At 41.7% G+C, this 12,959-nt stretch overlaps 1 protein-coding gene across 1 annotated transcript in view; it reads left to right on the plus strand.

Annotated features, from left to right (window-relative positions):
- LOC119017640 overlaps positions 1-12,959 on the plus strand; it is a 189,350-nt gene that overhangs the window by 156,649 nt on the left and 19,742 nt on the right. The window contains exon 5 of the mRNA XM_037094451.1: positions 3,671-3,838. Coding sequence (XP_036950346.1) covers positions 3,671-3,838 — 168 coding nt within the window. The remainder of the gene's footprint in view (positions 1-3,670; positions 3,839-12,959) is intronic.

Genomic DNA, 12,959 nt, shown 5'->3' on the forward strand with positions numbered 1-12,959 from the left:
TTGTGGCTAATGTTATTAGCTAAGTACAAGTGGGAATAACTTTGTTTCCACACCCTCGCTGCACAACGGTGATAATAGGACTTGAAAACTTTGGTGCAATTTCTTCCGGTAATGGCTCTGAAATGGAACCAAATCCACAAAAGCAGGACGGTTTGCATGTTTCAAGCAAAAGACAGTGCTGTTTAAATATCGGCATAAGCAGACCCGTAATGAAAGGCAGCACATTAAGTCAGGAAGAGGGGAAGATTTTTATCCCCTTTCCTAAACACCATGAGTCCATGTGGTGAATTCACAACGGCAGGTCAGCACGCAACATGCTGTTTAAGAATATTTTGTCCATAGCAGTAGCAGGAAAAAGAAGACTTAATCTTACCCTTCGGTAATTAACTCCGCCTCTGCCCTTTTAATTCACAGCATTTCTAAGGGTTTGGTCGCTGCAAATTGGTAGTCAATTGTGTGTTTGGAATTCAAGACACATGCTGCATTGAGTGGTGAAATTGCAGCAAGTCTTTCTTTAGCAAAAGGCCAGAACTGGGCGCCATAATGATATTCATTTTCAAACAGGAGAACATTCTAATGGGCAATTAAGATGATCAAGCCTGCCAAGATACACGTGAAGAACGGAGTGCTGGTGCCAGTGATTACGTGTCCTCCGCCCCTGCCTCCTTCCGGCGCTGGCCCGGGCTTTGTCTTATGTGTGTGCATAAGTAGAAGGGAGGGAAAGAGGGAAAAGGCTCCAAAAGCACAATGTAATTGAACTTTCCACATTATTTCTCACTAATATGTGCTGCCACTTGGTCTCATTAGTGGAATGATGTGCTCTGCCATTCTGGAATGAACTCTTTGCCCGAGTAATTAAGGCTCCTAAAGTTTCTAGTCCTTTGTTTAAAGAATTCGTCCTTGTGCTCTCCATGCCCCATCAGCTGCCTAATTAGCAGGACCTTTGTGTGATTAAAAATTCTCACAGAGATTCCGTTGGATATTTTCCTCTGTTAATGAGTGTTTGTGGACAGCTGGGAACGGGCGCAGGCTCCCTCCTCGGAAGACCTCCTGTGCATTGGGCAGACCTCTGTCAGGGCCCGAGAGTGAGAGCTGTCATTTCTGTAATGGGGATGGAAATTGGTCAAAACCCACCGAGGTTCCCGCAGGACCGGTAATGCCTTGAAATATAAATGAGGATGAATATTCATATTTCTTCCACTTCAATAAAAAAAAAAAAGTGCTGCGTATTAATATACATGTCTGTCAGTTAAAGCAGAAGCACCGGGAACTTTGTGTGCTATGTCTGCCCATTAACGCAGCCCTTGGCTTCATTTGCTATTATCCTCAGGTTCTTTTTCTCCCTGAAGTTGGGGTCACCCACTCCACTGAGAATTGCACATTGGAGGCTTTCCTTTTGTTACAATTCTCCCACTTAGCAAGTGTCTCAGAGAAAGAAAGAGAGAGAAGGCCCTGAAAGAGCCAGAAAGACATTTAATGAAGCCCACTCGGAAGTAAGGTAAGCAGAGGTCAAATCCAAATGAAACGAACAAGCCTGCTACGTGCGCAGTTGGAAGACAGCAGAAATCCAGAGGGAGAAAAGGGAGCGATGTTGGGAGGAAAAGGCCTGGAGAAGAGGAAGTAGTCCACATTGGTTTGGTTGCCTGGGACAGATGCCCTTCAGCCTCTCAGCCCACTCCGCTTTCCACTCTGTCTTCATTTGTCCAAGGGAAATGTTAATGCACTTGTTCATACGCTACCTCATATCTTTATTTCAGTAATGAGCTGATTCTTTTTCACATGGGAAGATCTGCTCAGTGTCCACCGCTAAAACAAACGCTGGCCGGCCCCGAGGAGAGACGGCACCCTTAAAGCTGCATGTGTGAGTGGCGCTTTGGTGAGACCGCAGGCAGCAGAGAGGAAATCAAAGTAATGATACAACTTGACTCGCACATGGAGAAAAATGCTGAACCAAGTGATGAAACCAAGAGATGGTGCAGTGAATACCATTCCTTTCTTTTTTTTTGTTTCCAACATCATTATAAACACAGACAGGAATAATTGGCAGATTATAATTCTATTTCAAAGACCTGGATCTCAAGAGAAAATAGACAGCTATGATATGACATCTTCATCACTGATGAATTTACGCCTGATAGGACAAATTTAGCTTTTAAAGATTAAAAAATCCATTCAAGTTCCGCAAGAACAAAAGAGACAGACATTTTTATTAACCTCTTTTCAGTATGATTTTCAAAATCATTGTGGATGTACTGATGATCAGTGTCCACAGTGAAGGTTAACAAGATTAGCTTGACTATCAAATAATAAATCAGCCAGTGATGATTTCCTATTTGTGGGGATCACAGATGTTGATGTTTGGACCCATTCCCCTTTGCCTTATTATCATATCATCATTCTGAATTCATCAAGTCTTTTGATGTATTAATTCTCCTCACAGCCGACCCAGTCGCCAGGATGAAACGGTGGCAGTTAACGTTAACGTGCAAACCACTGATATGTTAACATTTGTTCGTGCCATGTGGTGAAATTCAATTTTCTGAATTTTCCCAGTTCCAAGTTCCCAGTCGGCACTTTCATTTCACTCCCCTGTAGTAAAATTTCCAACTCCGAAAGTGGGACGCACCTCACCAACACCGACCCCAAAATCCAAGATAGCTGCTTTGTGAATCAGCAGTTGTGGAAACTGTAGGATATAGTGTTTATTGGCACTTCTAACATATTTGTTTCTTATTTCTCATTCAGCCTTCCACCTTTTGTCTGTGGACATGTTGCTGCGTGTTTGTATAATGCATTGTTGATTCACTGGTTTTACAAATAGCTTACAATCTGTTACCAGAACTCAGTCCACTCGGGTATGATGTCATTTCCAGCTCTGACTTCTATCTTCCGGGGTAAATGGAACGCAGCCATAGGCTTCATGCCATATTGACATGTGAAAAACATGTGATATTGTAGTTTCCTTACATGTTTATGACTGGACTGTCGTATCTGGAGGTGCTGGGCCAAAAGGCAGTTCGAGCCAGTGTTTCAAAATTTGTAAGTGTGAATCCACTGGAAATTTTAAGAAGACATGGACATTTCTTTCACTGTGCAGACAAAAATCTGAGATTTCCCTGCCATGTTTGACCAAAGCAGGTATTTTAAGCCAAACCATGATGTTTTCCCTAACCCTCACCGAGTGCCTAAACCTAACAAGACAGAAAGCACAGCATTGTCAAAAGATTCAATTGGAAATTTTACCCAAAGAAACAAAGCTGCAGCATAAAGAAATGTAAAGTACTAACATATCCATGGAAAAATGCGGATTAGGTTGTCTCAGCATTACAAGATTTTTAGGTGTAGTTTTTTTTTCCAGGACTTTAGAGCTGCTCCATCATTCTACAGTTTAAAGTTAGGTCCTATTTGGATTGAGTTAAATTTCCTGGATGCATGGAGCTCTGGGTATTTGTTTGTTTTTAATTAAAATCTAATGTAGCCCTCTCAGGGCCTGGCAACTCAGCCGCTCTGCCCAGTGACTGGGGGATATTTAATAAGCCGCAGTGCTGAAAGTTGTTTCATTAGGTGTGAAAAGGGCTGATAACTCAATAGCCAACAGCCAAACATCCTCTCTGTGTCGGTTTCCTGCCTCTTTAATCTGTTTTTCATTCTGCCTGGCATGCTGTAGCAGTACAGGGGACTTCACAAAAAGGAAAAGACATTCATCACCATCGGGCCTCCAACAGACCAGGGTGATGGAGCGAGCCAGCCAGTTTGGCTGAGGAAGGAGACGATCAGACTGCAGAGCACGACGGCTGGAGCACCCCGTGTGAACTGGAGATTGCATGTGTGTTTGTGTGTAAGTGTCAGTTCATCTGTACATTTAGATCTACATCTATCATGATGAGACATCTTTTACAACGGGTTGTTTTATTATTATTATTATTATCATTATTATTGTCATCATCGCATGGTGACATTTGTGATTATTGCATGCTCAAATTGTAGCTTTGACTCAGTAACACTTGGGGAAAAGATTGCTGTGCTTCAGTACCTCATGAGGTGGCGGTAGCAAAGGGTTGTCGACGGTGGCTGAACAAGCTCAGTGCAATTAGACGAAACACAAGCAAGTGACAAAAACATCATCATCTCTACATAGGTACATGTTGTTTTCCAACATAACCAGACAAGTTTCCATTTACATTCAGAGCAAATTTTTACCAGATTTCCAGAAATTTGGCAAAAGGAAATGCAAATGAAGGTGTCATATCACTGCGCTGCTGTTATGCAAATATTAGCAGTTGGTTCATCAAGATGAACAGTTGGTGGTGCTGATTATCCAGAGGAGGACGGTGCGTGGAAATGATGTAATTAAAGGAGCAGCAGTCATTATTAATTTGAGTTCTTCACCTCTCCTTTATGATGGTTTGTCAATTCGTCCGCCTGCACTACATTTTGTCCAGCATGCTATCATCAGGACAAGATCCGCAAAAGACGACTATGTTTATGTTTCTTGTTAGGTGGCATCATCTAGTGGCCCTTAGTAATTATTATGGAAGCAAAGAAGCAAAGAAGGAAGTCAGGAGAAGAAGTAGAAAGTGTGGAAAAGGGCTGTATGGGCCATGAAGTTAGGGTGTCAAACAAGCACAGGATTTTTATTCAGGACACTGCTGTTCAAGTCAGTAAACAGTGTGTTTACATGACACACAAGAAAACCGAATTACTGCGCTAGTCTGACTATGATCGGATTTTTAAGATGCATGTATACACCTTAGTCTGACTAAAATCGGACCGGATCGGATTTCTCATAGTCGGATTAATATATTCGATTGATAGTTGCATTACTCTTGCATGTATACGTTCCATCAGATCGGGTCGGATTTTTGCGTTCTGTGCGGGCTCAAGATTTTTTTTTACCAGGGCCGTGAGCCGGAAGTAGAAGGACAGCAATGAGATAGAAAGTGCTCACTTTTGCTTTGTGATCAACAGTGTGAGCTGCGTTCTCTTAAAACAAGTTCTGTTCCCTCATCTCTTTTCAAACCATCGACAGACTTCTTAAAATCTATGCTGACCAGATAGCTGGATACTAAAATGAACTCTGCTGACACCAAATCACCCTATGTGTACTATGAAAAATATGTGTTTATTTATGGTTTTTTTTTTTTTACAAAGTTTTTGTTTGCTTTTATACATGTCCATTAACCAGGCGTACTTTTAAAGCTAAAATGGCTCCAACATGGATCAATGTAAGCCAGATTTCCCATCCTCCTCAAATCAGATGTGTCAGTAAGTGTTTCCACCAACAATATCAACATTTGCCTATTGCACAGTCCACTTCAATTTCTCTCATTATTTTATTACCTTTGATTCTTTCCCCCCACTTATCATCACAAAAGGGCTTTACACACTCTGCACGACCTCAGTTATTACTTTGATCTTGTGGTGCCTTTAGTTTTGTCGCCATTGAGTGTTCACAAATGATAGAGACATTTATAAAACCCCGGCAACCTCTAATGAACAGTGCTGCCTGTTTCAAACATGCCACTGTACACACACACACAGCCGTATCACTCCTTGTCTGCAGAGTTGCGGTGCTGTGTTGAGGCAGTAATGTTCCGGGCATATCATTAAAGTAAAAATCCACCACAGAGTTATTTTCCTCTACCTGAGAAATGTGACAGGCCAAGTATCTCGCAGCCTCTTTTTTACCCATGCTGAATAGATAGCACAGGCCCTAATTTGCTGCCAGAGATGTGTGGCACAGTCGAGTGTTCCCCCTCCCTCCCTCCCTCCCTCCCCCCTCGCTCGCTCCTTCAGGGAGGATTTCTGAGGCTCTTACAGTAATAAGGCGACAAGTATGCCTTCACGTGTTGAACTACATCAAGCCCACTAATCCTTGTAGATGGAAGCCGCCCACTGATTTAGATTGTCATTATGTGTTTCATAAACGTTCCACTCTGAGGTTTTATATTCACAAAATCTGGGGAGGTGGAGGTGGAATGGGTGGTGTAAATGGCCCTTTCATTACCGCTCATCCCCCTGTATGCAGAGTTTAAACAGGGCAACGTAGGTGCGCTCGCTCAATGGCTCTGTTCCACCTGAGATGAAAGGCTATTTACATCCGGCGATGATGATGATGGCTGTGGGAGCCTGCCGTTGTTTCCAGGCGACCAGGTTTCTCCCCGCTCACCGTCATTTGACAGGCTTTAAGGAGCACGGCGTTAGAGCTCGGCAGACATTGTGACCATCACGCCTAATTGACCAGAGGGGCTGTGCCTTAAGTGAAACAGAAGTATAACAACTGAAGAAATGAACCTCTTTCTTGCGCATTACCAGGCAGACGTGACAGCGCAGGCAAACCACAGGTCACCACTTTATTTATAAAGAAGTCATATGATCATCTAGTTTGAGACACTGAGTCTGATGTTTAAATGTGTAAACTATAGGGACTGGACCATAATAATGACTATAAAGCCAGAAGGAACTTTTTTTTAATTTTATTTTTCCCTGCTCATTCTTATTTCGCGCGGCGTTGATAAGTTGATCACTGATAAGTGTTATTCATTTCAGTGAGAAAGCCAATTAAAACTGAGTTTTATCTAATATGATAGTTAGACATAATTTGCAAGAGTTTAGGCTGCAAACTCTTAGCTAATAGTGTGGTTTAATTTAATTTTCCACTTTTTTTCTGGAGTATTGGATTAACAGGATTGAAACTTGCACAACTCTATTGGGCTATTTAATTAGCCTGTTTCTTTTCTTTCTTTTTTTATTGCTGCTTAGACATGTGCATAAAGCAAAATCCCATATCCCAGAAAATAAATGAATAATTAAAATAAATGTATGCTTAAAGGCAATTATAACAGTAAGTGCTTTAGCAGCTACATTAGTACCACTTGTTCTGGAGCATGTGTGTGAGGAAATGTAAATGTGTTACTGACTTCTTGCAGGTGGGAAACAGCTCGCCAGCGAGCTCCAAGTCAGGAAAATGGAGCAACTGGAGCAGGCTCCTCTATTTTTCATGAATAAGGTCACTTATCAGTGGATGTAATGCCACCAAGTTCTCTTCATCAATTCAATAACAGTGTGAAAGTGAAAAAAATAGTTGGGTCATTTCTTTGTAATACACCCCTGGGCTTTTTATTATGACTTCATTTCCCGTTGTAATATTGGAACGTCTCTATAATTGTAAAAGTGTAATAGACTCTAATATAATTTCATTTTGAACCCTGAATGGTCTATGCCATCTCTGCTCAATTTGAGTAGAATAATGATTTTTAATGTCCACACATGGCTTCCTGTGACCTTATTCAATCTCTGGGCTGATCAGGAAATATATTGATTCAATTACAGTGCTGATGACAAGCGAACAGGGGAGAGGAGGGAAAAAAGGTCAGCATATATTTGAAAATGTAAATCTTAACAATGTCTTTTGGGTTTGCTGAAAAAAGCCATTATCAAATGCCATTTGGCTCCAGTGGCATGTAGCCCTCTGCCTTTTCTCTCACACACCAATGGGAATAGTTAGAATATTTAGGATATCTATATTGGATTTTTCCTTTGTCAATGTGAGTTATATTCCGAGCATGTGCCGCTTTTTTTTTTCTTTTTTCTTTTTCCTGTGATTGTGTGGAACATAATGGCTTGCATTATTTTTTTAGAATAACATGTCCACAACTGGCCTTTTGGAGGCTTCATAATGACCTTGAGGTAATGACTTTCCAATGCTTCTGCTTGTACCGCACAGTTCTTTCGCTGCATAAGCGGCTCTATAAGTAAATTAGCCTGTCTGTACTCAAACATTGAACAAAGCTCTCAAATTTATTCCTTCTCAAATTACATGCACACCACACCGGGCTCGACTAATTATTTGTTTGGTCATTAAAAACTCATTAAATTTAAATTGTTCATTTGCATACCACTGTGTGTTGCATCATAAATTATTAATTGAAGATAAATAAATGAATTCAATTAGAAAAATAAGTAATGTAACATATGCACCAACAGAGATCCCCTGCTTGTCTTTCTTTTGACATTGAGGGTTTGGCTCCGGAGGAAAACTACACCTTTTTTTCCATTTGTCTGAATAAAGAGCGAGCACACATAGAGAGATCCTTGTTAAAAGGGAATGACGGTACCCAAAAGCAGATTTGAAGTGGTGTTGATGAGTGCAGATTACAGCTGCGCGGCCAAGATGAACATACACTGGTAAATTCTTCCTGCAGACTAAAGTGGAAAAAAATGTCCCTCTTCTGTTTTACATTACGCTGATTAACTCCCCCCTCCCCTACTGTCACTGTTTGGCTTTGATGAATTTGAATAAATTGACTTTTTCTCTTGCTGACAAATATTTAAGCAATCCAGCCAAAGAAAGGCAATTTCCCTTAACCCAACTCATTACCTCACATCTGTATGTGTTTTGTGGTTGGATCGTCTCGTCTCGGGGAGGAATGATATTCCATCTCATTGCAAACGATCACTCTGCAAGTGCTTTTACTTTGTGCGTGGTGTTTCTTCATGACTGTGGCTGTGCTTGTTGCTCCTGTTGTCTCACTTACTTTACACGCCCACTATTTTCCAGTTCCAGGGATTGGTAAATGTTCGCCCTTTTTCAAATCACTTCATTAATTAAATGGGATTGGGAAAGGTTTTGAGCTAATGGATTAGACTGGGGCTGGCTGGTTCGGGCCTTTTACCAGAGGTCACATTTCATTTGCTGCCTATGTCAAGCGACCAGCAGCGGGGGCCTCAGAGGCAATCTAATCAATGTCTGCGTGCCATAGCCCTTGAATGAATCCATTAAAGTTATGTGGATGCATCCTGCACAGAGAGAAAAAAAGTCTCCTGATACCTCTGATAGAAATTAGCCTCTCTCCAATTAGGAGAGAGGCTGGGCTCATTCTGGATGCCAGCCAAAGCAGAATTAATAGGCCATCAGAGCCTCTTGTGTGTTAAATCCCATTTGTTCGCCCATGGTTTATGAAAGCTCCTCCTCTGTTTCTCCAGGCCTGGCGTGAGACCCCCGAACACCCACCACAAAACTTCACTCATTAAATAAAGTTCTGGGAGGAGACGAGAGCAGGGAGGGCTGGAGATTGGGGACGGAGCAGCAATTTAGGCTGGTGTTGTTGGAGATGATGATTCTGAGGGGCCGGACTGAGCTGGGGTTGTGATTGCATTTGGGGTTTGGATGGGCTTAGACTGCGGCCAGGAATGGAGCTAAGAGGACTTTAGCAGGACACTGGGGGGACGATAGTCATGTGGGCCTCTTCAGCACCAACTTTATCTCAGCAGTGTCCGCTAATCCCACAAATTGATCCTCAGTGTTTCTGTGTTTAAGTGGAGGAAAAGCACTGACCAAATCTCCTTGGAAAAGGATGTCTGAAATGCCTAAACCAATCAGAGGGAGAGGTTTCACCCCAGCGAAATTTTCAAGCACTTCGTGGCTCGCGATCATTATTTTCTGTACGCCTGAAAACACGCAGCAGCATATGAGATAATTACCGGACATATACTTTACTTAAAGAGTAACAGCTTTTGGCATGCCTGACTCACTAAGTCAAGAAGTCAGCGCTTGGAGTTTGTTGCTTACAACAAAGTGAGCTCTTCTGTAAGATGCTCTTCCTCGCTGTGTCCGTGCTGTGTTTCTCTGTTTTTCTGCTTCACTTGGACCAATTAGCAGTTCTACTTTTTGCAGCGCAAGGCTTTGACTTTCAAATAAGTGTTGCGGACAGTCTGATGTTAACTAAAAATAATTTCCAACAAATGACTGCAGATTTGTATTGAACTAATGCAGATCTTTTTCTGACCAACGTCTGTGAAGGCTGAGTCACTTTGAACAGAAACGTCTGCTAAATGTATGCAATTAACGGAATTGACAGTTTTCTAGCCCCAGGTAACTTTCTCTATGATGTGTCTCATTATAACGTAACAACCATATCTTGGCCCAGATTTGCCAAACTTTGCAAAATATGAGATAATGCTGTGGTTACGATACGGATAAATTTAGACACAAAACACAGAGGTTAAGGGAGAGGTCGTGGTTCGGGTGAGAATAAGCAGTCTCGCGAGACCTTTCACCGGTCTGTGGTAATCGTCAACTGTTTTATCTGTCTACTTTTCAAAACCAAAACGCAACAACACAAGTGTAATGAATGGATTGTGTGTTTGACTGCTAAAACGTAAGCTGCCATTGTTAGCAAGTCTAGCTTATGAGCTAACTACCTACAGTATCCACCAATAATTACAGTACTTCCAAATTTAAGGACTGGTTATGTTAAAGGTTACATTTTTTTATTCAGGCCAGACGTGGATGTTGTCATACATTTAAAGGTGCCGTATGTAAGAATTCATGCAAAAAACAAACAGTGGGCTGCATCACCAGAGCGACCGATAAATTGCTTCACACTGTATTATCCTTATATGCCTGTGATTAGAGCTGCTGTTAGCTTAGTTAGCTGTGCAGCTAGCCAGACAACCATGGGAGTGTTAGTGTTTGCCCTGCTCGCACACGCACAAGCTTTGGACCGCCAGGTGAAGGAGAAGCTGGGGAGCTTACAGTGTTGGTATTACAAGACAAGAGGGGTTTGGGCTAGCTGATTAGCATGCTAACTTCAGTAACCTCACTGCAACACAACGCAAAGATATCTTTGACATAATCTCAGAACATTTATTTCTTCACATTCTCTTTATGATTTTAGTTATGAATATTTTAAAAGTAAAATTCCAACACATTGCAGCTTTAAAGTTATGTATTGATCCGTATTTAGGCTTACTATGGGGTAGTTTACACTCAAGCAGGACCAACTAGCACTAACTGAAATATATTGAATTTATTATAATATTTTAATATTAAAATGTATCATTATACAGTACATAAGCTGAGCAGCCAAACAGTGTTCTGTTGGAACAAAATAACAATCTTACATTTTTCATTTTACCTCATGAAACTCAGGGTTAACCAGCTCTACCCTGCAGTAAAAGAGCACTAGGGACATACTGCTTTAGCCTCAGTCTTTTAGAATAATATCTTATATGAATCAACTAGAAACATTTGAAAAAGTCAGCTGGAGATAGGGCTTTTAACCAGCTCTTGTCGCTGCTGTTAGCTTAATTAGCTAGTTAACAGCAGAGACAACCAGCCAGTTGCCTTTTTTACTGGCAAAGTCGATGATCAGCAGCTACAAATCTCCCTCTGCTTGAAATCAAGGACCCGTTGTTTCAGAAATAATACTGTAAACTACACGTGCACATGTGAGAAAGGAAAGCTTGATAGGTACTGCAACAGTAACTTTGGGGTCCGGGACTCATAGAGGACTTGCAAAGAAACAGACAGCAGTGACAGTTATCTGCTGGTAAAAAAAGGAACAAATTACACTCTGTGTCAGATTTAATTAAATTTATGGAAATTACACAGTTTGGACAAATATCTGACACATCTTTAAAAAGTTACAGCCGCGGAGGCTGAATATAATCTGAGGAAGAGTTTGACGTCAGAAACAAAACAGTGAAAAGTGAATTTATTTTCCTTTGGAGATCTCGCTGCCACATTCAAGCCAGTGCATGCAATAAAAGCACTGACTCACCTTGACAAAAGCAGTGATCACCTCCACATGAACTGGTACCACCCAAATCAAGCAGCCAACCAAAATAACACAGAGATGTGCAGCTCAGTGGGGACGCCTCAAACTGCTGCTGTACAGAGAAGTTTGCATACTGAACCCACTGGAGAGCCATTACAGCTCAACCGTTCTTTTCACTGCACTGATAAACAACAATTCCCAGAGTCCCCGAGTCCTCCATTGTCCAAATTTACATGAGGTTTGGGGGCTTCGGCGCATGTGAGTGATAGAGGTCAGAGCGGGCGTGTATTCACGAACGCACGCAACACAAGGAGAATGATAAACGCAGCTCTCCCTTCAAATGCCGCTTGGCGGAAAATTCCAAAAACAAACTTTGAAAATGCTCGAATACACCACGGTGTGCACACTCCGCATTCACGCCTCCTGGAACCAACACTTGCATGTCCGCATGCACACACGCACACCCATACAAACGCGGTTATTTTCATGCTGTTATAGACACACTATATGTAAATGAGATCTAAAATGGCTCTCATGCTTGCCCTCTTCCTCCGGTGCCAGAGTCACGCATCATTGTCAGCAGCCAGCAAAACAAGATGAAATAAAATTCTAAGCCGTCCTGGCAGTCAAGGACACCATTCCCTCACCGTAATAGCCTGTATCGCCTAGCCACTCCATGTGTAGCTTTTCTTCATTGCTCTGGGCTTTTATTCCTGGCAATAAGCTCTTTATCACTCCTCAACACAATTCATTTAAAACCACCGTCAAGAAGCAATCAAACCTTAAGTAAGAGGATTCAAAGTCAGTGTGTTATTGTTAAGCAAAGTAGCATTACTTCATTTCCATAATGCACCCGGACAGAGATGCCAAATAGGTAATAATAAAGAACAGTACCACAGAAAATAAACAGTTAATATTATTCCTCATTTTTTTTCTGTGTCCCTAAACTTAAAATGCAACATATCCCCCCGGTGTTGTTTCCTCCTCTGCTCTTTCTCGCCTCCTTTTGTGCCTCCAGAATGACATTATGTTTGGGTTAGTTGTCTTTCTGCCTCACACACCTATGATTTAGCAATTCTTGACATATCCATTACATCTCGCAGATTGGCTGTTCTCCTTTCCCTGTGTCTTGGAAACCTATAGAAATGACATGTACCCTTCCATTTTTTCTCTCCCCCTCAGATGTCCTCGATTCACAGGTGGTGCGTTTAGAAAGAAGTGGATTCTAATTTCAGGAGTGTTCCCTTACTATTAACTATAGCTACAGGAGACACATCAATCTTGACAAGGTCTTTTTGAACCACGTCTAAAAAATGCGATACCATTGTGTATTTTTCACCTGCTCTCCACAGCCTGGCCGCAGACGGGCATTCGGACTGCTGCTTCTATGATTTACTA

This window comes from Acanthopagrus latus, chromosome 4 (assembly GCF_904848185.1).
Source record: "Acanthopagrus latus isolate v.2019 chromosome 4, fAcaLat1.1, whole genome shotgun sequence".
Lineage (NCBI taxonomy): Eukaryota > Metazoa > Chordata > Actinopteri > Spariformes > Sparidae > Acanthopagrus > Acanthopagrus latus.